Source organism: Bos grunniens, chromosome 2, assembly GCF_055505025.1.
Source record: "Bos grunniens cultivar Pamir isolate PY7600 chromosome 2, Bosgru_T2T1.0, whole genome shotgun sequence".
NCBI lineage: Eukaryota > Metazoa > Chordata > Mammalia > Artiodactyla > Bovidae > Bos > Bos grunniens.
The window spans coordinates 110,561,473-110,587,586 of NC_141166.1; the positions used below are offsets into that span (position 1 = coordinate 110,561,473).

Sequence of the window (26,114 nt, forward strand, 5' to 3'; positions counted from 1 at the left end):
ATAATATAATAGGAATAACTGAAGGATTCAAGTTCAGATGTGAGTGGTTATTAGCTTTGTTATCACAAGCACATCTTTTGAAGCTCAGTTATCCAGCTGAGACTGTTACGAAGATTGAAAGGAGACATTTGAAAAAATTTTTTATGTTATTAGGTGTATATAAATGTTCGTTATGATGGTTAAGTTACCATTTTTTTAAGTACCTAATGTGTGCCAGGCATTTTGTGTATTGTTACCACTATTTTTGCATTATAACAGTTTTCATTGTTTTAAAATTCAGAGTAGTTAAAATATTGGGATTTTATTCTTTTCTTTTTTACTTTAGAAGGTCTGTATTGTACTACTCATCATATGATATTGGAAGCAGGTAAATTGTTGGTTTTTAGACTCCCAGGCCTGGTTATTAAGCACACGATGTGCAGTAAGGAGATTTGCCAAGATTACAGCATTATTCTGAGGTTGAGACAGAGCACACTTCCCACTGTGCTAAAAGCCTCTTATTTGTATATTATGTAGATGAATAAAGGAAATTTGATTCCATAATTTCAGGTCTGTTGGGTCACAAATACAATACCACATTTTATTGTTGAACAACAGCCAGTTACACATGCAAGGAAAGGCATGTATTTGTGAGGTTATCTTGAGTATAAGATGTCTAGATTTCAAAGAAATAATGATCTTCTCTTTCTCTCATAGACCACTTCACCTGCATTGTGAAGGTGCTTTTTACCCTACTGTATACACAAGGTCTTGTGGCACTTTCAGTTAAATGCAATGAGGAAGATAGGTCAGCCTGGAAACACACAGGAGCCCTCAAAAAGGTTAGTGTCTTGTCTAAATTTATCATTTAGTAGTTTGGTGAACTCATTTAAATTGGTGGTATGAATGAATGAGATGAGGTGTTTGAAAAGCAAAGTGAATTGTTAACAGTATTTTAATTGGAGATGGAGCACCGTCAGGTTAAAAAAGTTAAAAATGTTTTCCTTGCAGAGTGAGGTCTTTTTTGTCTATCTATAAACCTTGGCCTTTCCCTTTTTGTATCTGGACAGTTTTGTTTTGCTTTTGCTGCCAGCCTTGAACTTCCAGAAGTTATAAAACTTACATCATCATAGTTGGCAAGTAATAAAATGTATGTAGGCTTAACTGTTTTACTTATCTGTCATCTTTTCTTCTCCTTGCCTCATTCCCAGTCACAATCCAAAGATCACTTTTGACTCACTACTTGTAGATTTAAAAATCCTTGCCTTTTCTTGGGGCTTCCCCTCGGGCTCAGAGGGTAAAGAATCCACCTGCAATGCAGGAGACACAGGAGATGCAAGTTCTATCCCTGGGTCTGGAAGATCCTCTGGAGTTCAGTTCAGTCCAGTCACTCAGTCGTGTCCCACTCTTTGCGACCCCATGGATTCTAGCATGCCAGGCCTCCCTGTCCATCGCCAACTCCCAGAGTTTACTCAAACTCATGTCCATTGAGTCAGTGATGCCATCCAACCATCTCATCCTCTGGCATCCCCTTCTCCTCCTGCCTTCAATCTTTCCCAGCATCTGGGTCTTTTCCACTGAGTCAGTTCTTCGCATCAGGTAGCCAAAGGATTGGAGTTTCAGTTTCAGCTTTAGCATCAGTCCTTTCAATAAATATTCAGGACTGATTTCCTTTAGGATGTACTGGTTGGATCTCCTTGCAGTCTGAGGACTTTCAAGAGTCTTCTCCAACACCACAGTTCAGAAGCATCAATTCTTCGGCACTCAGCTTTCTTTTAGTCCAACTCTCACATCCATACATGACTACTAGAAAAACCATAGCTTTGACTAGATGGACCTTTGTTGGCAAACTAATGTCTCTGCTTTTTAAATGCCGTCTAGGTTGGTCATAACTTTTGTTCCAAGGAGCAAGCATCTTTTAATTTCATGGCTGCAGTGACCACCTGCAATCATTTTGGAGCCCCCCAAAATAAAGTCTCTTACTGATTCTACTGTTTTCCCATCTATTTCCCATGAAGTGATGGGACTGGATGCCATGATCTTAGTTTTCTGAATGTTGAGCTTTAAGCCAACTTTTTCACTCTCCACTTTCACTTTCATCAAGGGGCTTTTTAGTTCCTCTTCACTTTCTGCCATAAGGGTGGTGTCATCTGCATATCTGAGGTGATTGATGTTTCTCTTGGCAATCTTGATTCCAGCTTGTGTTACATCCAACCTGGCATTTCTCATTTTGAACTCTGCATATAAGTTAAATAAGCAGGGTGACAATATACAGCCTTGATGTACTCCTTTGCCGATTTAGAACCAGTCTGTTGTTCTATGTCCAGTTCTAACCATTGCTTCCTGACCTGCATACAGATTTCTCAGGAGGCAGGTCAGGTGGTCTGGTATTCCCAGCTCTTTAAGAATTTCCACAGTTTATTGTGATCCACATAGTCAAAGGCTTTGGCATAGTCAATAAAGCAGAAGTAGATGTTTTTCTGGAACTCTCTTGCTTTTTCGATGATCCAACGGATGCTGGCAATTTGAACTCTGGCTCCTTTGCCTTTTCTAAATCCAGCTTGAATATCTGGAAGTTCACGGTTCACGTACTGTTGAAGCCTGGCTTGAGGAATTTTGAGCATTAGTTTACTAGTGTGTGAGATGAATGCAGTTGTGCAGTAGTTTGAGCATTCTTTGGCATTGCCTTTGTTTGGGATCCCTCTCCTGGAGTTATACCTTTTTAAAAACTACTTTTTCCCCATGTTTAAGAATTATGTGAACAATTTAGAAAAATTGTGCAAGTTTAGTTAAATGTAAGTATTTTCAATGGCTTGAAGACAAATGAGATGTGTACTGTCGAACCAAAAAACTGAGTGAGTAGTTTGACTTAGACACAGGTGAAATAAGAAGAATGCATGCTCAGTCACTAAGTTCTGTCTCACTCCTACAACCTACTTCCTTGTTTATTTGGGAAAGTTGGCAGGAAAAAATAATAAGTGTAGTGAAAATTGAAACTTTTCTTTGTTCTGTAGACTCTTTTTTTAAAAAGAAGTATTTTTGGTTGGTTTATAGACTTTTTAGAGAAGTTTTAAATCACACTGAAAAGTTTCTGTTAAAATCATATCTACTGGTATTAAAGAAGAGAAAACCAGTTATAGATACATGAAATATATTCAGTATAACCTTCACTTTTATCACTAGTCTTCCTAAATCATGATGATATATCCAGAAATTTACTGTAGTATCATCATGAAGTTTGTTATATCTTAATTTAGAAATACTGGTTGTTGGACATTGAACCTGAGTATGAGGCTAAGCTTCTGCCACTGAATAGAGATACTACTTTTTTGTTCAAGACATAAAACTCTGAGAACCTCAACCTTCTCATAGGTAAATGAGACGTTTATAACATATGCTATATAAGGGCCCCTCTGTTTCTAAAATTCTCTTTAAAATTCCTAAATAACAAAATGAGTTTTTGTCTTGTCCTTCAGTGGTTTTTCCTTCTTGCTTCTAGCTGATTCTTGGATAATTTGCCTCCTACAGTTCTTTCTTTCTTCTAAATATTTTTGTTTCCCTAAATGTACTCTAATCTGATATTTTGGATTATTTATATTCAAATCAGATATAACTGGTTTCTATGCTGTGCCATTGTTGAAATTTTTTTCAGTAAGTTTTCTAATCATGAAAAAGTATAAATTTAAACATTTTCTCATATAATTTGGTTCTAAATCTGTTCATCTGACTTTTCTCTAAAATGAGACCTGCTGCTGCTGCTAAGTCGCTTCAGTCGTGTCCGATTCTGTGCGACCCCAGAGACGGCAGCCCACCAGGCTCCCCTGTCCCTGGGATTCTCCAGGCAAGAACACTGGAGCGGGTTGCCATTTCCTTCTCCAATGCATGAAAGTGAAAAGTCAAAGTGAAGTCGCTCAGTCATGTCCGACTCTTAGCGACCCCATGGACTGCAGCCTACCAGGCTCCTCCGTCCATGGGATTTTCCAGGCAAGAGTACTGGAGTGGGATGCCATTGCCTTCTCCAAAAATGAGACGTACTGACAGAAAATTAGACAATTGTAAATCTATGATGAAAGGAACATGAAGTAATTTAGGTAACTGTTCTGTCAGTTTTCTCACTTTGATCATTGTTAACTGTTTTTAAAAATGCTTAATAAAACATTTAATATGAAGCAGATTCTTATCAGAACATAAATTAGAAATTTATAGCTATATAAATTGCTTTTGGTTTGCCACATTATTGGCTTTTCCTACCATAGATCTAAGCATAAATGTACTTTTTAGGTACATAAACATATATCCCACAGTGCTTGCTCAGTTCTTATATTTTACTATTTTAAAAAAATGTACATTTATGCATTTATGCTTAGATCAATGGTAGGAAAAGCCAATAATCCTGTATATCTACAGGATTGTAAATTACAGCAGCAGTAATATTTATGAATAATGAGATATCACTGTGATTTCTGTAATTATTTTGTATTGTTCATTCCTCCTTTAAAAAATTTCCTTCTTTCTTTAGCTCTTCTTTCCTCTTTTAGTCTCTTCTTTCCTTTCTTCATTGAATCTCATTTATTCATCTCATCCTTGTAATTCCTTATCGTCAGGTGTGATAATTCCAATGAAAAACAGACCTAATTTGGTAAATAAAATACATAGCTCCTATGTATTTTTCAAAGAGATTTTAGAGTTAATTTGATAATGAGGTTTAGTTGGGGAAAAAATGATTATTAAAATCAGTATAAATTGTGTTGTTTTGGTTAGTGGAATTTCTGTTAAGAGTATTTATACCAGGATTTCTTAGTCTGGGCTTCTTTCCCTTTGATTTGCTTTTGGGTTTGGGACCATGGCTTCCCTGGTGGCTCAGAGGTTAACGTGTTTGCCCACAATGCGGGAGACTTGGGTTCAGTCCCTGGATCAGGAAGAGCCCCTGGAGAAGGAAATGGCAACCCACTCCAGTATTCTTGCCTGGAGAATCCCATGGATGGAGGAGCCTGGTGGGCTACAGTCCATGGGATCGCAAAGAGTCGGACACGACTGAGAGACTTAACTTCACTTTAGGACCATAGCATCTAGCATATATTCAAAGGGCCTGTCACCCCCAAAAGTTAAGAAGCACTGTAATTTAGACAAAGCATCTACCCAGAAAAGCATCTGTTGCATCTCTCAACCCTTAAATTCTCTTCTTAAGTCACATACATTTGCCACTTCTCCCACAGGATTCTTCTTATCATGATCCTAGGTCTTTTATTCATGGTCTCAGAAATCTTCTTCTTAAGCTTTACTTCTTAAAAAATTAAAGCTTTACTTATTAAAGCTTATCTTCTTAGCTTTACCAAAGAGCCTACTCTTTGCTTTATTCAGATATTGCTGATGTAAAATATGATTTCCTAAGACTTCTTATGCATGAAATAAAGTTATTTTCTTACCTAATACTCTTCTAGTGAGAGAGTTTTCAATACAAAACAATGACTGCTACATTATATTTGACTTTCTGATCTGATATAGTATTTCTTGTTTGTAAAAAAAATACTTAAAATGATTTTGATAATAATTTAAAAGCTAGTTATCACTCAATAACTTGCTTGGGTGATATGAGTATCATTGTGGGGGAATATTTTCCCCCTAAGTAGGAAAGTATTTTACTTGAAAAACATTTCTGTTGTTAGGCTCTATAAATCTTTTACTCAAAGGAGTGTGTTTTGAATTAGACTTTTAGGCTGTCTTGTATATATTCACAACATTAAATATGTCACATTAATTAACAAAACGCAAAATTGTGGTAATATTTTTTTTTAGTTGCTTATTCAAGAGCTACTCTTATTAAATCAATTCTAAAAACATAATATGTTGCTGTTTTGATATCCAGTGGGATATGGATTCTTGCAAATTATATGTAAACTACAAATCACATATTTGGCAAGTGATCAATAATCCTGCTGATTAATTAGGCAAGGGTGAAGTAGGTCACATGATATCAGGATAGCAGTTGCTGCATCAGAGACTTTATAGTTTATCAAGACATGATCATACTACATGGCTGCAACATGGCAGAAAGCAGAGGGGTAATTAAAGATAATGCAAATAATTGATTAAAAAAAGAGAGACATCCAGTCAAGTTCCAAGGTCAAAAACTCCACTACCAAAATCCAAAATAAATCCTATCAGTTAGCCAGCAAGTGTTTATTACTCAGATTTTTGTTATGTAAACGGTGACATAGAAGATATAAAGTATAGTTTCTGACATTTTGGAATTTACAGTCTAATTGAAGAGAGCACAGTAACATGTGAGAAAGGATGTATTGTCAAATGATAAATTCTGTGGTCCTATCAGCGCCTTAAAAATTCAGGTTAAACGTGTATCCCACAGTGCTTGCTGAGTTCTTATATTTTACTATTTTTAAAATGTAGTTAATGAACAGAATAAACAACATCACAACCAAGTTATTACTTTTATTGTAATTTATACTTTACAGTAATTTGCAACACCTTTTAATACTTCAGTGAATGTAAAAAGTACATTTCTTTATGTGAAAAGCATTATTGAAATAAACTTAAATTTATTAATAGCCATTATTTTTCCTTTCTTATAAAAAGTATAGTCATTAAGCTTATTTAATTTGTAGACTGTTATTTAATGTCATTTGTAATTTTGTAATAAACATATGGTCTTGTTTATTTTTATATTAAATTGTTTTAACAAGTTCTACTCGAGGAATTTGAGAGAACTTGTAAAAGAAAATAATTTGGGGTCCATATTATATTTCGTGCATATATGATTTGTATAATTATAACAATTGTATCATTATAACGATAACTTCTGTTAGCTTTTTTCATATCACACCATAAACACTTTTTTATGTAGCTCAAATTTGTTATATTTGCTGCCTATAAAATAGTCTGATATGTCATAATTTAGGTAACTGCTTCCTTTTGTTAGTCATTTCTAATTTTCTACTGTTACAATGCTTTGGTGATTGTCATGGGCATAAAGTTATTTTTTTCCTTTGAGATTATTTCCTTAGGAAAGAATTTCCAGGAATGAGAATTACTGGGACAAAAGATATGACTTAGATATGTTCATTTACACATATATTATGTAACTTATATTCCAAGGAAGTATTGGAATAGCTTTAATACCCTTCCTGATTTCATTGTGCATCCAGAGGTGTGCTGTTGTACACAGATTTTGAGAAAGTGAACTTTACATGCTTGAGAAAAAGTATTCTTTCTAATGTAAATGTTTTTGTAATTTTCAGTGACTAATGAAATTACTTTTTAATTTTTCCAGAATACTTGTGATGCAGAAAAGTCTTATGAAGTGTTATTGAGCTTTGTGATAAGTGAACTGTCTAAAGGAAAGTTATACCATGAAGAAGGAACTCAGGAGTGTGCAACGGTATGCTCTAAGACCAGATGTAGTGGTTATTTAAAAATTTAGATTTTCTTGACATTATGAACATGACTTTTTAAGCTATGTCTATTACATTAATAGAATGAATTGTTCTGATTTTCTTTTTTAACTTTAGATTATCCCTGTTGCTTGGTCTCCTGAATCCATGGAAAAATACTTACAGGACTTCTGCTTACCATTTCTCAGAATCACCAGCCTTCTTCAGCACCACCTTTTTGGGGAAGATTTACCTAGCTGCCAGGTATAAGTTTGGATAGAGAGTAGGGAACCTTTTTTTTAAAATAACTAACTAATTTAAAAAAAATACCGATACAATATTATGCTTATATCAATATCCAGAACTGCCATACAAAGATGAAGGTGAAAGCGTTAGGTCGCTCAGCTGTGTCTAACTCTTTGTGACCCTGTGATCTGTAGCCTGCAGGCTCCTCTGTCCATGGAATTCTCCAGTCAAGAAAACTGTAGTGGGTAACCATTCCCTTCTCCAGGGGATCTTCCCCACTCAGGGATCAAACCCAGGTCTCTTGCATTCCAGGCAGATTTCTTTACTGTCGAGCCACCAGGGAAACCCCCCATACAAGAATATGTTACTCCAACTCAAAGGAGTAGATATTTAGAATATTTACTATTATTGTTACTTTTTTATTTGTTAGTATCCATCCATTTTTATGGTAATATTACTAATATTTTATGTTAGAGGAGTTTTTGATTAGATCTGTGATAATAAATCCCAGTACTTGAACAAATGATAGTATTCATATTGATATATTTTTCATATTGATATATTTTTCATATTGATATATTTATTACTAATCATCACTGGCTTTTAATATCCTTTTTGAAGGATATTATGTTGATCAGCAAGCTGGTTGTTTAAAGATCTGATGGCATTTATATAATTTTAGAATTTAAAAATATTCAATTTGTAGCCAATTAAAACTTGAATGAATGATCACTGATTTAATCTAGTTTATAAAACTGTGGGTCAGTATGAGTAGGCAAAAAAGTGGAAAAGAAAGTAGGAAACCAGAAGGTAAGTAAATCAAGCTGTGTTTATAGGATTATGACCCTGTCATTATTTGTCATTCATTTTCAGGGAATTTTCTGTGAGAGTTAAATTACTTATCATATTTATGGTCTTTGAAGCCTGCATGCAGTATAGCAGAATTAAGCCGTTGATTATTCCTTCTCTCTTAAATAATTGACTATTGCATTAAATAGTTTAGATTCATTTTTTTTTATCAATAGAGCAGGAAGATATAACAGTTATAAATATATATGCATGAAACAACAGAACCTCAAATTACATAAAAATTGACAGAATTGAAAGAAGAAATAGACAATCCACAATTACAGCTGCAAGCTTCAATGTTCTTTCTTAGTAATCAATAACAAATAGAAAATCAACTGGGATAAATGAGACTTGAACTATACTATTATTCAACTTGATATAACTGACATCTATAGGATATTTCACCAGACAGTAATAACAGAATGCATATTTTTAAAAATGCACATGGCCCATTCACCTAGAATATACCATATGCCAACCCATAAAGCAAGTAACAATAAATTTAAAAGAATTGAAATCACAAAACAGTTTTCTTACCACACAGAATTAAATTAGAAAATCAATAACAAAGAAATACACAAATCCCCAAGTATGTGAGAATTAAGTAGTATAGTTCTAAATAACTTAAGTATCAAAGTAGAAATCACATGGAAACCAGAGAACATTTAAACTGAGTGAAAATGAAAATGCAGCATAGAAAAATTGTGAAATGCCACTAAAATATTTCTTGGAGAGATACAGCTTCAAATGCTTATATTTGAAAAGAAGAAAGGTCTAAAATCATTTATCTAAATTTTTACTTCATGAAAAAAGGGATAGAGCAAATTAAATCCAAAGCAAGTTTAAAAAAATTACAAAAATCAAAGCAGAAATCAATGACATAGTAGTGAAACAGTAGAGAAAATCAGTGAGTTCAGACAAGATCAGGCACGTTCAGGGTGATATGGCCGTAGACCATCCATGAGTTCAAAATCTGGTTCTTTGCAAAAATCAATAAAATGGATACACGTAAATGTCAGGAGCTCAGCTAAGCTGGGAGAGAGAACTGAGTTGTTAGGTACTGGACTGGATGATTAAAGCTGCAAGCCACAGATGAAAGAGTTAAGCCTTTAAATCAGTTACCATTGATAGTATATGCAAGAGGCTAAAACCAGGGAAAATGCTGATTCCTCATTCATCACCTCATAGAATGAAATGGTGTACCAGTTGAGGGTCAAATGGATCAGCACAGATGTTAAGGGAGTCTCAAACAGAAGGCTCTTTCAGTGTTATGTACTCTGAGGTGGAGAGTGGGTGAGGGGGTCGGGACAGGAGTGGAAAAGTGCTGGGTACTGAGTCAGAGTGGGGAACTGGGGTACTGAGTCAGAGTCAGGGTTTCACCTTTTTCCCTTCATAAGGTGCCCTTGGCAGAAGTGTCAAAGTGACCCCTGCCCGAGGCCTCAGATAAAGAAGCCTAGGAATAAAGGCACCAGGGCTAGGAATGTAACTATGTGAAAGAGCATGACTCACGGGGGGCCTGAGACCATGCCTGCACATCCCTTCAGAGACTGCAGAGCACTATGTATTGTGAATTCCGTGTTTTCACTGTTCTTTATCCACACTGACAGTCTATGTCTTTTTAACCAAAAGTCACTGTCCTTTTGCTCCGTATTAACATTTGACTTCCTAGTGTAGCTAGATTCTATAGACTACCAGAGAGTCTATAGATAACTGACAGTGCTATTTTTAAAATATGTAAATATATAAATGAAGCAGATGCTATGGTACTTAGGAGTTAAATTTCAAAGAGAAATATTATGGGAATATTGGCTATAACAGCTTGGAGCCTTTTTCTTTCTTTGCTCCTCTTACTCCCTTTATTTAGTTGAATCAGTTAAGAAAGTTTTCATACTATCCAAAAGTAATTGATGAGAATGACAGAGTATCTGTAGTGGGAAATGCTTATGAGAAATGTCTTGAGAATTTTCTGTTTTATATCTAAAAGGAAGAAGAAGAATTTTCAGTTCTTTCCAGCTGCCTGGGACTTCTGCCAACATTCTACCAAACAGAACATCCATTCATCAGTGCCTCCTGTCTGGATTGGCCAGTTCCGGCATTTGATATTATATCTCAGTGGTGTTTTGAGATAAATTCATTTACTGAAAGACATGCTGAACAAGGAAAGGTATGTAAAAAGAGATACACTCACTATAGTGGTGATATGCCAATAGGTAAGAGAATACTTAATTCATACTTCCTAATGGTCTAGGGAACCTAGAATGGTCAAAGACATTTAGTTTTTAATTCAGTAGAACTGTTAAGATGTCCCTTGATGGAGGATAGGACACGGTTTCCTTATGACAGTACTAAAGCCACAGAAGAATCCAGAATATCAGGGAAACAAAAATTAAAGACCAAAATCTTAGGTCTAATTATGAGAGATGGCACTCCCTGGTTCCCAAATCTGTGTATTCCATCTATAAGGGAGCAGTCACCCTTATGTACTGGTGCTTGTTTAGCTCATATACCTCATTCTGTAGGACCATATACCTCATTCTATAGGTGTTTTCTTCTAGTTGGTACCATCTAAAAATTCATCAGCAAAGAAGTTGATTATTTAAAAGACCAGTGAGTTTTTCAGATGATTGACTACCAGTTAAGATCAATTAATTCGTAGACATCCACCTCTTGCCTTACATCTTTCTGTATGAAGAAAATCCTTTGACTAGAGACCATGTGGTGTATGCTGCTGGGCAGTTTACAACCTAATCTAGGTAAGTATCAAGGTCAGTGAGGACAAACTGCTGTTCTTTCCACTGATGCAAGGGTTCCATATTTAATCAGCTCATCACAGAATATGCAGTCTTTGGAGTCAAGAGCTGGGCACTGAGTATGACAAATGCATATGGTAAACACATATGTTGTCCTTATCCTTGCTTCCATGGCCACTTTATCCATGAACTTACTGATAAACACCAAGCTGGATAATTGGTTATTGCATTGATTAAGATGTATTGTGGCTGTTAGTACTGTGAGAAGATCACCAGGTAAACTGCCAACCTGTATACAGTTTCTTAAAATATAGATTCATACTACATTTTATGTGTTTTAAGTGTTAAGGAAGTAGCATTTAGAGAAAACATAAATGCTATTTCCAGTATTTTTATATAAGTACAAGAACAAAATATCCTATAGGGAAATTTAACTGATTTTTTTTTTCATACTTCCTGACAACATTTATGAAAAGAATTGTAGCCCTAGCACTGACAGATACAAAAGCTCTCAACAGCTTGAGGTGTAAGATTTTTCATCTTCTAGAAAAGAAACTCCAGATGATAAAGTACTGAAATAGAAATGTAAATTATAACCATGATCTTCCCCAAAAGAAAAAGCCAATGAATTGTTTGATCACACTCGGGTCTCCTGCACGGCAGGCGGATTCTTTACCATTTGAGCCACCAAGTGTCCTTTTGCTTATCTAAGAAAGGTCCAAAACTTAGTTTTGAAAACGTGTAACTGTTTAAAATTATGCATCAAGAATATTAAAAAAAAATACATCTGCATATATTTTCCTTGCATCCTTAGTTATATTTCATATTTTTCTTTTAAAGTAATAAGAAATTTAAATGTTTGAGGGTGCTTAATCTAAAATTTACATCATGTAGTAATTGAAAAAGCGTGAAAGTTTTAGTTGCTCAGTCGTGTCTCACTCTTTGCGACCCATGGACTGTAGCCCGCCAGGCTCCTCTGTCCATGGGATTCTCCAGGCAAGAATACTGGAGTGGGTAGCCATTCACTCTCTTCTCCAGGGTATCTTTCCGACCCAGGGATCAAACCCACATCTCTTTATGTCTCCTGCATTGGCAGACGGGTTCTTTACCCCTGGTGCCACAAAGGGACTTAAATTAAAATAGAATATATTAAAATAGAGAATGATAATTTTTTTTTTTTTTTGAGAATGGTAATTCTTGAAGGACTATTTTAGTCTTTTGTAAAATGGAAATGGCAAGAGTGTTTATAAAGAAAGAAAAAGCCACATTCTTGGAGACAGATTTCTTAAAAAAAAAAAAAAAGAAAGAAAACAGCCTTTAAAAAACAAATATTTTGTATAAGTAACTTAAATGCATAGGACTAATGAATATTTTTGAATAATGTTTTAGGCGTTGCTTATCCAAGAGTCAAAATGGAAATTGCCACACCTTCTACAGTTGCCTGAAAATTATAACACCATTTTCCAGTACTACCACAGAAAAACCTGTAGTGTCTGCACCAAGGTTCCTAAAGACCCTGCCGTTTGCCTTGTTTGTGGTACTTTTGTATGCCTGAAAGGACTTTGCTGCAAGCAACAAAGTTACTGTGAATGTGTATTGGTAAGCAAGAGTAAATAGTCTAAAATTTATGGAAACTCAAGTCTCATATCACATGGAAATGTGGTTTGTTTTACATACAATGCAGTGTGTATTACATACAAAAATATGGTCAAACCAACTTCAGATTTAACTATTCTTTGAGTTAAATACATGATACATATAAGGATCTTGATTTTGTTGTTGTTTTACATCCAGTAGAAGGGTAAAAACAAAACAACAACAACAAAAAAACCCACTTAAGGTTTTTTATGAGTAAAACCTTTCATAAGTGCAGCTCCAGTTCCTCTCCCTACCCCCCTGTCCTGCCCTTTAATGAAATATATGTTTAGATGTTATGCTGTGGAACAACCGTTAGATATGCTGTTCTAGACACTAGCTTCTGAATTAGATTTAGGTTAGCTCTTAATTGATTTCCTAGATAATCCTTATCCAAATTCTTCCAATGTATTGTTAATAAAGGATTAAGAATGAGATTATAAGTTTAACTTAGATGAAATCTGATTTTAAAAAATTTAAATATTTCTGTATTATTTAGAAGACAATTAGGGCATTATTCATTTTCTTTTCTTGTGAAGTCTATTTACATTTTTTTATTTTTTAGCATTCTCAGAACTGTGGTGCTGGAACAGGGATTTTCCTTTTGATCAATGCATCAGTGATTATCATCATTCGAGGCCACCGCTTCTGCCTCTGGGGTTCTGTGTATTTGGATGCTCATGGAGAGGAAGACCGAGATCTTAGGTTAGATGTTCATGGATATATTCTCGTGTTTTATTCAGCTTTGGCCAGTAAGAATAATGTGCCATTCCTGGCTTTGTAATTGTGTTGATAATAATAATTATTCTTTATTTTAAGAAATTCTGGCAGTCATTAATTTAGAGCTGTTTCTAATTGGGGGGATATTTTCCCCATATGGTGTTAAGGAAATACAAATAAACCAATTCCCTAGGTGAGATTTTTGCCATAGAGTTTTTAAAATGTGTGTGAAAGCTTCATTGTATTATATTATTTTAATGCTTTTTTTTTTTCTTTTCATTCTAGGCGAGGCAAGCCTCTCTACATTTGTAAAGAAAGATACAAAGTTCTTGAACAACAGTGGATTTCTCATACTTTTGATCACATCAATAAAAGATGGGGTCCACATTACAATGGGCTGTGACTCACCACCTTGGCATTGCATTATATCATTTTCATTAAGAATTTATCAACAATAAGCTTTAACTTAATTTGGGGGATTAACGCTTTTGCTGAGGGAAAAAAGAAAACATACATTATAAAGCCTTTCCAAAATTAGGTGCTTGGTAATCACATTAATGGTATAATAATTTTTTTTTTAATATCTGGAGAGCATAACAAGTAACAAGTTAAACCATTCTTTAGTGGTCCTTTTTTTGTTTAAGTCCACAATTGATAAGAAGCACAACTTGTTGACAAAATCATTTTAAAATGATTCTCCCAACAGTGCATATCTGCTTTTCATTGATATTTAGAGTGGGTGTGATTTATTTAAAGTTTTACTGCTTCTTTATATCTGTGTGTTTTAATTTGCATCTGCTAAACATAATGCATCCTTTCCCTCTGCCATTCTTGTGTTGATTTGAGATTTTTGCTGTATGTAATTAGAAAAAAATGTAAAACATGATTTATGTGAAATATTGTATAGTAAAAGTTGGTCTAATAGTAGAACTTTACAATTTTTTCTTATTGTGAGGAATCTGTTAAAAGTTTAAGGCTTTGCTGAAAACTTAATTCATTCTCAGGAATTTCATAAATATTCTCCCCAGGTAAATAATTGAAATAGTTGTAAAATAAGTAGATAGCTGCTGTTAATATAATACAGTACATTTAGGGGGGCATTTGTGTGGTTGGGGGAGTCCCTAAAAATCAAAATTTGCCATTTCACTTGGATAAATTACTTGCGGTAATAGCAAATAGATTTTATTATAAAATCAGAAGTTTTAAGAACATACACATGGCAGATTTTGATTCTGTGCATGCCCACCTTTTATTACCAACCAAGTTTTTGTTTAAATGATTGGATTGGAAAAAAGCTCTGACTTCCCCACAAATGGAGCATAGTTTTGGAACTTTCCTTCTCAGCTCAAGAGGTTCATCTGTATTGTATTTGTGCAGTGTAATCATTGTTATTTCTGCTTGGATTCCTAAAAGGGAAAAAAAAAGGCTCAGTGGTGATGATCCTCATGAGTGAGCTGTACACCTGCATTCTTGTTTGAGGCTGCTGGGAAAAGCAGTTTATGTTTGTAGGATTTTTAAGTCAGTAAGAATGGAAATGATTGAGCTAAAACCCACTCTGTACTTACAGAAGGAAGATTACAGAAAAGCATGTTATATATTGCTGCCACAATTTTTCTTCCAAATGATTCAATAATTTGATGATTATTTAATATATATAGTACTATCAAGCAATTCCTGGTACTTTGGACTTCCATGGCTTGTTATATAAAATTACATTTTTATGTGTAAAAATAAACTAAAAAACATCTAATGGTAAAATAAAATCACAGATCTGTGTTCTAAAAATTGTTGAATGACATGATATTACAGGATATAAAAATGGACTTTAAATGATGGCCTTGCATTAAAATAGAACAGTAAATATTCAAGTATGTTCAAAAAATCAAAAGATTACCTATGAACCTACAATAAAACACATGGAAATAGCTTGCTATTTTTATATACATTTCCAAAATATTAAGATAACTTTCTGAAAGACTAGAATGATTCTGTTTAATTAAGTAGCTGTCCTTTCCAACACATTGCTACTTTTTAAAATACTGTATCATAAGTTCAGCCTGTCATATTTTTTGCATTGGTCATTATGGATACCAGACCATTTGTAAGTGTGACTGAAGAGCAAAATGCTAATTTACATCTCTAGGAAATACTGTTACAGGATTCATGAACTTGGATAATTCTACAGTTTGAAACTCTGATGCTATATATACATGGTATAATGTATTCAGACTTTGATTACTACATATTTAAAATGGAATGTTTTATGGTTGTGCATATGGATGTGAAGTGAAAATATTAGCCTTAACATTAAATTTTGGGTATTTGATAGTGTTTATTTTGATATTGGTGAATTAGTCACCAGTAAAATTTTAAAAAGCACTTGGTTGAAAATTGTACTTGAATTACATACATGCATGCTGCTAAACTAGAACTTTAATTTTTCCCCCATAACTTTTATAAGTCCCATTTATAAACCTACTTTTAAAAATAACAGGTCCAAGGTAGAGTGATGTGTGTATATTATTCAAGAAAATGTCCTGGTGTGATATCTTGTATGAATGATCATTTAAATACAGTACATTACTGTAGAAGCTAAATCAATCTTTATAATTAAGCAGAAATTACAAAACTAGGAATAATCAACATTGTAAGATATGTTAATAAAAACCTACTGTCACTTGGTTTGTGAAAGGTCCTTAACATGCTTATTCTTACATGTTTTTATTTTTTCAAAGATATTGACAATAATATATGTGAGTGAGCATAAATGAAAAGATCAAAGCATAACATAACTAATAGTTGCTGTAAGGTGGAGTTAATATAAAGCGTTTGCTTTTCCATTAACCTTTTATTTACAGAGCTAGTTCCTGTTCCTTCTTTGTCTCATAACTAATATAAAACCTTTGCTAGGTGCAGTATGTGTTTTTAGAAGCAGGAAATGGGTGAAAGAAGAGGAAATGGATTTTTGGAGAAGCAAATGGATGTGCTGATCTGAAGAACACTGCTGTGGTCCCTTTTGCTCCCTGATAATTCCCAACTAGACTTTAGGAATCTCAAGTGCTTTAGTTCAGTTTAGTCTCTCAGGCATGTCCGTCTCTTTGCGACCCCATTGACGGCAACATGCAAGGCCTCCCTGTCCATCACTGTCTCCCAGAGTTTACTCAAACTCATCTCCTTGAGTCTGTGATGCCATCCAACCATCTCATCCTCTGTCGTCCCCTTCTCCTCCAGCCCTCAATCTTTCCCAGCATCAGGGTCTTTTCCAATGAGTCAGCTCTTATCATCAAGTAGCCAAAGGATTGGAGTTTCAGCTTCAACATCAGTCCTTCCAATGAGTACTCAGGACTGATTTCCTTTAGGAAGAACTGGTTTGATCTCCCAGCAGTCCAAGGGACTCTCAAGAGTCTTCTCCAACACCACAGTTCAAAAGCATCAGTTCTTCGGCACTCAGCTTTATTTATAGTCCAACTCTCACATGCATACATGACTGCTGGAAAAACCATAGCTTTGGCTAGACAGACCTTTGTTGGCAAAGTAATATCTCTGCTTTTTAATATGCTTTCTAGGTTGGTCATAGCTTTTCTTCCAAGGAGTAAACATCTTTTAATTTCATGGCTGCAGTCACCATCTGCAGTCATTTTGGAGCCCCCCAAAATAAAGTCTCTGTTTCCACTGTTTCCCAGTCTATTTGCCATGAAATGATGGGACCAGATGTCATGATCTTAGTTTTCTGAATATTGAGTTTTCAGCTAACTTTTTCACTCTCCTCTTTCACTTTCATCAAGAGGCTTTTTAGTTCTTCTCCTTCTGCCATAAGGGTGGTGTCATCTGCATATCTGAGGTGATTGATATTTCTCTTGGCAATCTTGATTCCAGCTTGTACTTCATCCAGCACAGCATTTCTCATGATGTACTCTTCATATAAGATAAATAAGCAGGGTGACAATATACAGCCTTGACGTACTCCTTTCCCTATTTGCAACCAGTCTGTCATTCCATGTCCAGTTCTAACTGTTGCTTCCTGACCTGCATACAGGTTTCTCAAGAGGCAGGTCAGGTGGTCTGCTATTCCCATCTCCTTCAGAATTTTCCAGAGTTTGTTGTGATCCACACAGTCAAAGGCTTTGGCATAGTCAATAAAGCAGAAGTAGATGTTTTTCTGGAACTCTCTTGCTTTTTCGATGATCCAGCGGATATTGGCAATTTGATCTCTGGTTCCTCTGCCTTTTCTAAATCCAGCTATAACACCTGGAAGTTCTTGGTTCACGTATTGCTGAAGCCTGGCTTGGAGAATTTTGAGAATTACTTTGCTAGCGTGTGAGATGAGTTTAATTGTGCAGTAGTTTGAGCATTCTTTGGCATTGCCTTTCTTAGGGTTTGGAATGAAAACTGACCTTTTCCAGTCCTGTGGCCACTGCTGAGTTTTCCAAATTTGCTGGCATATTGACTGCAGCACCTTCCAGCATCATCTTTTAGGATTTGAAATAGTTCACCTGGAATTCCATCACCTCCACTAGCTTTGTTCATAGTGATGCTTTCTAAGGCCCACTTGACTTCACATTCCAGGATGTCTGGCTCTAGGTGAGTGATCACACCATCGTGATTATCTGGGTCATGAAGATCTGTTTTGTATAATTCTTCTGTGTATTCTTGCCACCTCTTCTTAATATCTTCTGCTTCTGTTAGGTCCATACCATTTCTGTCCTTTATTGAGCCCATCTTTGCATGAAATGTCCCCTTGGTATCTCTAATTTTCTTTCTTTTTTTTTTTTTATTTAGAGAATACTTTATTAGTTTCTGTAATCAAACCCATGTAGATAAGACCTTACATATTTAATACAGTGTGTTACCCCTGTACAAATGGAAAAAATTATGTTTAACGTTTCTAGACCAATATGGCTGTTAATTTCTGTACAATGCCAACCCAACACGGTACAACTGGGATACTTTTTCCAAAGTTGACAGCACAGCTAAAGTTTCCAAAAATTCAAATTATATATATATATGTATATATATATATAGATTTATTTATTTATATAAAAAGACCAATAGCAGTATGTTATGCATCAATAGCAGCAACAGCTTTTCCAAGTTCTGCAGTCACCTGAACAAAATTATAGAGACATCCAGCACACTCCATTAAAAAAAAAAAAAAAGTAAAAAACCAAAACCTCAGAAAACAGCTAAGTTCTGTTACTGTTGTGGTACCTGGCACCATTTTTTAATTACGTTTCTCAATCATCATCTGGAAAGAAAACATTCTAGAATAACGTCATTAAAAACAGATCTGATAAAGCACAGTCACTACTACATATCATAAAGCAGGTACAAGATATTTTACATTCACAGAGGTATGATACAGTACTGTCCTACATCTATAATACTAGAGGATATAATTAAAAAGGCATTATTTGAGACTTGATTCTACTTTCCAGCAGAGGGCCCAAAGGATGGTTATGACACAGCTCTGGTACAGAAATGCACCTTCTTAGATAGGATTTCCTTTCTTCATTGGCATAGTTCTAGGTACTCACTGCTCTTCATGAACATCAGCTAAAAACCGTTTAAAAAAATAAACAAAAACCAACCATTGGATTCATACAAAGATGACTGAGGAGAGGCAAGCAGGACTCAACCTAAGTAGTATTTGACCAACTCCGTCATGTCTGAATGGTTAAGAGCTTCACGGAAGAAAGGAGATGCCAAGTAGCACTTCAAAGCTTTGGGCCACAACCAAAACGCAGCATCATTTCAAACAGAAGCAGTAGCCAAACACTGCCCACTTGGGTATGTTCAAGGATGTTGACGTCAGTATTTCATCATCTGCTCACTCATCCAGGAAGAAGGGGAGATCAGTTACTGTACTTTGATTGTGTTCAACTCAATCACCATGTTACAAAAATAGCAAGCTGCCATAATAAAAAATAAGGCTCCTCTATCCAGCACCAGTTATCTTTTGTTCTTCACCACCAAGCCCATAAATGCTCTAACCATATTCCAAGAACAAGAGGGAGCACAGAAACCACATCTGATGTCTTAGCTGGGACCATCACTTTGTTCAGGCTGAGCTATTCCTCTTTGTGCCAGTACCATACTGTCTTGATAACTGTGGCTTTGTAGTAGAGCCTGAAGTCAGGTAGGTTGATTCCTCCAGTTCCATTTTTCTTTCTCAAGATCGCTTTGGCTATTCGAGGTTTTTTGTATTTCCATACAAATTGTGAAATTATTTGTTCTAGCTCTGTGAAGAATACTGTTGGTAGCTTGATAGGGATTGCATTGAATCTATAAATTGCTTTGGGTAGTATACTCATTTTCACTATATTGATTCTTCCAATCCATGAACATGGTATATTTCTCCATCTATTAGTGTCCTCTTTGATTTCTTTCACCAGTGTTTTATAGTTTTCTATATATAGGTCTTTAGTTTCTTTAGGTAGATATATTCCTAAGTATTTTATTCTCTTCGTTGCAATGGTGAATGGAATTGTTTCCTTGATTTCTCTTTCTGTTTTCTCATTATTAGTGTATAGGAATGCAAGGGATTTCTGTGTGTTGATTTTATATCCTGCAACTTTACTATAATCATTGATTAGTTCTAGTAATTTTCTGGTGGAGTCTTTAGGGTTTTCTATGTAGAGGATCATGTCATCTGCAAATAGTGAGAGTTTTACTTCTTCTTTTCCAATTTGGATTCCTTTTATTTCTTTTTCTGCTCTGATTGCTGTAGCCAAAACTTCCAAAACTATGTTGAATAGTAATGGTGAAAGTGGGCACCCTTGTTTTGTTCCTGACTTTAGAGGAAATGCTTTCAATTTTTCACCATTGAGGATAATGTTTGCTGTGGGTTTGTCATATATAGCTTTTATTATGTTGAGGTATGTTCCTTCTATTCCTGCTTTCTGGAGAGTTTTTATCATAAATGGGTGTTGAATTTTGTCAAAGGCTTTCTCTGCATCTATTGAGATAATCATATGGTTTTTGTTTTTCAATTTGTTAATGTGGTGTATTACATTGATTGATTTGCGGATATTGAAGAATCCTTGCATCCCTGGGATAAAGCCCACTTGGTCATGGTGTATGATCTTTTTAATGTGTTGTTGGATTCTGATTGCTAGAATTTTGTTTAGGATTTTTGCATCTATGTTCATCAGTGATATTGGCCTATAGTTTTCTTTTTTTGTGGCATCTTTGTCAGGTTTTGGTATTAGGGTGATGGTGGCCTCATAGAATGAGTTTGGAAGTTTACCTTCCTCTGCAATTTTCTGGAAGAGTTTGAGCAGGATAGGTGTTAGCTCTTCTCTAAATTTTTGGTAGAATTCAGCTGTGAAGCCGTCTGGACCTGGGCTTTTGTTTGCTGGAAGATTTTTGATTACAGTTTCAATTTCCATGCTTGTGATGGATCTGTTAAGGTTTTCTATTTCTTCCTGGTCGAGTTTTGGAAAGTTGTACTTTTCTAAGAATTTGTCCATTTCTTCCTCGTTGTCCATTTTATTGGCATATAATTGTTGATAATAGTCTCTTATGATCCTTTGTATTTCTATGTTGTCTGTTGTGATCTCTCCACTGTCATTTCTAATTTTATTGATTTGATTTTTCTCCCTTTGTTTCTTGATGAGTCTGGCTAATGGTTTGTCAATTTTATTTATCCTTTCAAAGAACCAGCTTTTGGCTTTGTTGATTTTTGCTATGGTCTCTTTTGTTTCTTTTGCATTTATTTCTGCTCTAATTTTTAAGATTTCTTTCCTTCTACTAACCCTGGGGTTCTTCATTTCTTCCTTTTCTAGTTGTTTGAGGTGTAGAGTTAGGTTATTTATTTGACTTTTTTCTTGTTTCTTGAGGTGTGCCTGTATTGCTATGAACTTTCCCCTTAGGACTGCTTTTACTGTGTCCCACAGGTTTTGGGTTGTTGTGTTTTCATTTTCATTCGTTTCTATGCAAATTTTGATTTCTTTTTTGATTTCTTCTGTGATTTGTTTGTTATTCAGCAGCGTGTTGTTCAGCCTCCATATGTTGGAATTTTTAATAGTTTTTCTCCTGTAATTGAGATCTAATCTTACTGCATTGTGGTCAGAAAAGATGCTTGGAATGATTTCTATTTTTTTGAATTTACCAAGGCTAGCTTTATGGCCCAGGATGTGATCTATCCTGGAGAAGGTTCCATGTGCGCTTGAGAAAAAGGTGAAATTCATTGTTTTGGGATGAAATGTCCTATAGATATCAATTAGGTCTAACTGGTCTATTGTATCGTTTAAAGTTTGTGTTTCCTTATTAATTTTCTGTTTAGTTGATCTATCCATAGGTGTGAGTGGGGTATTAAAGTCTCCCACTATTATTGTGTTATTGTTAATTTCTCCTTTCATACTTGTTAGCATTTGTCTTACATACTGCGGTGCTCCCGTGTTGGGTGCATATATATTTATAATTGTTATATCTTCTTCTTGGATTGATCCTTTGATCATTATGTAGTGACCTTCTTTGTCTCTTTTCACAGCCTTTGTTTTAAAGTCTATTTTATCTGATATGAGTATTGCTACTCCTGCTTTCTTTTGGTCCCTATTTGCATGGAAAATCTTTTTCCAGCCCTTCACTTTCAGTCTGTATGTGTCCCCTGTTTTGAGGTGGGTCTCCTGTAGACAACATATGTAGGGGTCTTGTTTTTGTATCCATTCAGCCAGTCTTTGTCTTTTGGTTGGGGCATTCAACCCATTTACGTTTAAGGTAATTACTGATAAGTATGATCCCGTTGCCATTTACTTTATTGTTTGGGGTTCGAATTTATACACCATTTTTGTGTTTCCTGTCTAGAGAATATCCTTTAGTATTTGTTGTAGAGCTGGTTTGGTGGTGCAGAATTCTCTCAGCTTTTGCTTATCTGAGAAGCTTTTGATTTCTCCTTCATACTTGAATGAAATCCTTGCTGGGTACAATAATCTGGGCTGTAGGTTATTTTCTTTCATCATTTTAAGTATGTCTTGCCATTCCCTCCTGGCTTGAAGAGTTTCTATTGAAAGATCAGCTGTTATCCTTATGGGAATTCCCTTGTGTGTTATTTGTTGTTTTTCCCTTGCTGCTTTTAATATTTGTTCTTTGTGTTTGATCTTTGTTAATTTGAGTAATATGTGTCTTGGGGTGTTTCGCCTTGGGTTTATCCTGTTTGGGATTCTCTGGGTTTCTTGGACTTGGGTGATTATTTCCTTCCCCAGTTTAGGGAAGTTTTCCACTATTATCTCCTCAAGTATTTTCTCATGGTCTTTCTTTTTGTCTTCTTCTTCTGGAACCCCTATGATTCGAATGTTGTAGCGTTTAATATTGTCCTGGAGGTCTCTGAGATTGTCCTCATTTCTTTTAATTCGTTTTTCTTTTATTCTCTCTGATTCATTTATTTCTACCATTCTATCTTCTAATTCACTAATCCTATCTTCTGCCTCTGTTATTCTACTATTTGTTGCCTCCAGAGTGTTTTTAATTTCATTTATTGCATTATTCATTGTATATTGACTCTTTTTTATTTCTTCTAGGTCCTTGTTAAACCTTTCTTGCATCTTCTCAATCCTTGTCTCCAAGCTATTTATCTGTGATTCCATTTTAATTTCTAGATTTTGGATCAATTTCACTATCATTATTCGGAATTCTTTATCAGGTAGATTCCCTATCTCTTCCTCTTTTGTTTGGTTTGGTGGGCATTTATCCTGTTCCTTTATCTGCTGGCTATTCCTCTGTCTCTTCATCTTGTTTAAATTGCTGAGTATGGGGTGTCCTTTCTGTATTCTGGCAGTTTGTGGAGTTCTCTTTATTGTGGCTATTCCTCACTGTGTGTGGGTTTGTACAGGTGGCTTGTCAAGGTTTCCTGGTTAGGGAAGCTTGTGTCAGTGTTCTGATGGGTGGAACTGTATTTCTTCTCTTTGTTCAGTCGCGCTGTGGGGAGGGAGGGAGGGATGCTGCAAGCAAATAACACTGGCGTGCGCTCGCAGTGCCTCAGCCACACTGGGTCTGCCCCCGCTCACTGTGCGTGTAGCCTCCCTGCCCACACTGCTCGGGCTCTAGGTTGTTCCGCCGGGAACAATCCAAGGCTGGCCCTGGGTTGCATGTACCTCCCAGGTCCAAGCCGCTCAGGTTCAGGCACTCGGATAGTCCTCAGAGGCGCAGACTCAGTTGGGCCTGAGTATTGTGCTCTTCCCAGGTCCGAGCAGCTCAAGTGATGAGGTGTTTGGCGAGCGCCAATGCTGCGACTTATCGCCTCCCCGCCACTCGGTTATCTGGGCGCAAAACCGGCGCACCTTCTTAGGCAGATGTTAACCGTCCAGACCCCCAAGAAGTTTTAGTTAGCAAAGAAGCCTGCTTACAGTTTTATAGATAATGTCTCTCTGGGGCTGCGATTGCCCCCTTCCGGCTCTGGCTGCCTATCACCGGAGGGGGAAGGTCTGCAGCCGGCTATCTCTGTTCAATTCTTTGTTCCGTGCACGGGCCTGGCGGTCTTAGGTTGGGGCTGGCTTTTCGCGTAGTAGATATCCCACAGTCTGGTTTGTTAGCCCAAATTATTTCGCTCAGATAGTGCTCAGAGTATTCAGGCCAGATTCTTACTCTAAGCGATGCAGCCCGCGCTGCGCCTCCCTGCCCAGCCCCCGCTTGTTAATGGCGCCTGCAGGCGTCTGCGCTGCTTCTCCACTGGGGGAGTTACCGTAGGACTCGCAATCTTCGAGTTTTAATTGTTTATTTATTTTTTCTTCCTGTTACGTTGCCCTCTGTGCTTCCAAAGCTCGGCACAGATTCGGCAGTGAGAAGGTTTCCTGGTGTTTGGAAACTTCTCTCTTTTTAAGACTCCCTTCCCGGGACGGAGCTCCGTCCCTCCCTCTTTTGTCTCTTTTTTTGTCTTTTATATTTTTTCCTACCTCCTTTCGAAGAGTTGGATTGCTTTTCTGGGTGCCTGATGTCCTCTGCCGGCATTCAGAAGTTGTTTTGTGGAATTTACTCGACGTTTAAATGCTCTTTTGATGAATTTGTGGGGGAGAAAGTGTTCTCCCTGTCCTACTCCTCCGCCATCTTGGCTCCTCCTCCTCTAATTTTCTTGAAGAGATCTCAGTCTTTCCTTTTCTATTGTTTTCCTCTATTTCTTTGCACTGATCGCTGAGGAAGGCTTTCTTATCTCTCCTTGCTATTCTTTGGAACTCTGCATTCAAATGGGTATATCTTTCCTTTTTCCGTTGCTTTTGTCTTCTCTTTTGTTCACAGCTACTTGTAAGGCTTCCTCAGACATCCATTTTGCTTTTTTGCATTTTGTGGTCCACTGGAGAAGGGAATGGCAAACCAGTATTCTTGCCTTGAGAACCCCATGAACAGTATGAAAAGGCAAAAAGATAGGACACTGAAAGATGAACTTCCCAGGTCAGTAGGTGCCCAATATGCTACTGGAGATGAGTGGAGAAATAACTCCAGAAAGAATGAAGGGATGGAGCCAAGGCAAAAACAACACCCAGTTGTGAATGTGACTGGTGATAGAAGCAACATCCGATCCTGTAAAGAGCACTATTGCATAGGAACCTGGAATGTTAGGTCCATGAATCAAGGCAAATTGGGAGTGGTCAAACAGGAGATGGCAAGAGTGAACATCAACATTCTAGGAATCAGCAAACTAAGATGGACTGGAATGGGTGAATTGAATTCAGATGACCATTATATCAACTACTGTGGGCCGGAATCCCTTAGAAGAAATGGAGTATCCATCATAGTCAACAAAAGAGTCCAAAATGCAGTACTTGGATGCACTCTCAAAAACGACAGAATGATTTCTGTTCATTTCCAAGGCAAACCATTCAATGTCACGGTAATCCAAGTCTGTTACCCGACCAGTAACGCTGAAGAAGCTGAAGTTGAACAGTTCTATGAAGACCTACAAGACCTTTTAGAACTAACACCCCAAAAAGATGTCCTTTTCGTTGTAGGGGACTGGAATGCAAAAGTAGGAAGTCAAGAAACACTTGGAGTAACAGGCAAATTTGGCCGTGGAGTACAGAATGAAGCAGGGCAAAGACTAATAGAGTTTTGCCAAGAGAATGCACTGGTCATAGCAAACACCCTCTTCCAACAACACAAGAGAAGACTCTACACATGGACATCACCAGATGGTCAACACCAAAATCAGATCGATTATATTCTTTGCAGCCAAAGATGGAGAAGTTCTATACAGTCAGCAAAAACAAGACCGGGAGCTGACTGTGGCTCAGATCGTGAACTCCTTATTGCCAAATTCAGACTTAAATTGAAAGTGGGGAAACCACTAGACCATTCAGGTATGACCTAAATCAAATCCCTTATAATTATACAGTGGAAGTGAGAAATAGATTTAAGGGACCAGATCTGATAGACAGAGTGCCTGATGAACTATGGACGGAGGTTCGTGACATTGATTGAGCTGTACCTTGTTTGAATTGACAGTCCTTGCCTCTGCACCTCCATCCTGTAGCTCACCTGTCAGTTATCAGCTAGGAACCCATTTGTGTTCACAAATCTTTTTTCTGTTTTATGTATTTTGATATTTATTGATTTCTGT

At 36.4% G+C, this 26,114-nt stretch overlaps 1 protein-coding gene across 9 annotated transcripts in view; it reads left to right on the forward strand.

Annotated features, from left to right (window-relative positions):
- UBR3 (ubiquitin protein ligase E3 component n-recognin 3) overlaps positions 1-16,258 on the forward strand; it is a 205,024-nt gene extending 188,766 nt beyond the window's left edge. For all 9 annotated transcript variants that reach the window (XR_015147496.1, XR_015147497.1, XR_015147499.1 and 6 more), the window contains 7 exons: positions 697-821; positions 7,268-7,375; positions 7,506-7,631; positions 10,447-10,626; positions 12,602-12,811; positions 13,413-13,552; positions 13,853-16,258. Coding sequence is in view for 6 of the 9 variants with exons in the window: in XM_086357087.1 (XP_086213213.1) it covers positions 697-821; positions 7,268-7,375; positions 7,506-7,631; positions 10,447-10,626; positions 12,602-12,811; positions 13,413-13,552; positions 13,853-13,970 (1,007 nt within the window). In the remaining 3 variants the exon portion in view is untranslated. The remainder of the gene's footprint in view (positions 1-696; positions 822-7,267; positions 7,376-7,505; positions 7,632-10,446; positions 10,627-12,601; positions 12,812-13,412; positions 13,553-13,852) is intronic.
- Positions 16,259-26,114: the final 9,856 nt, after the last annotated feature.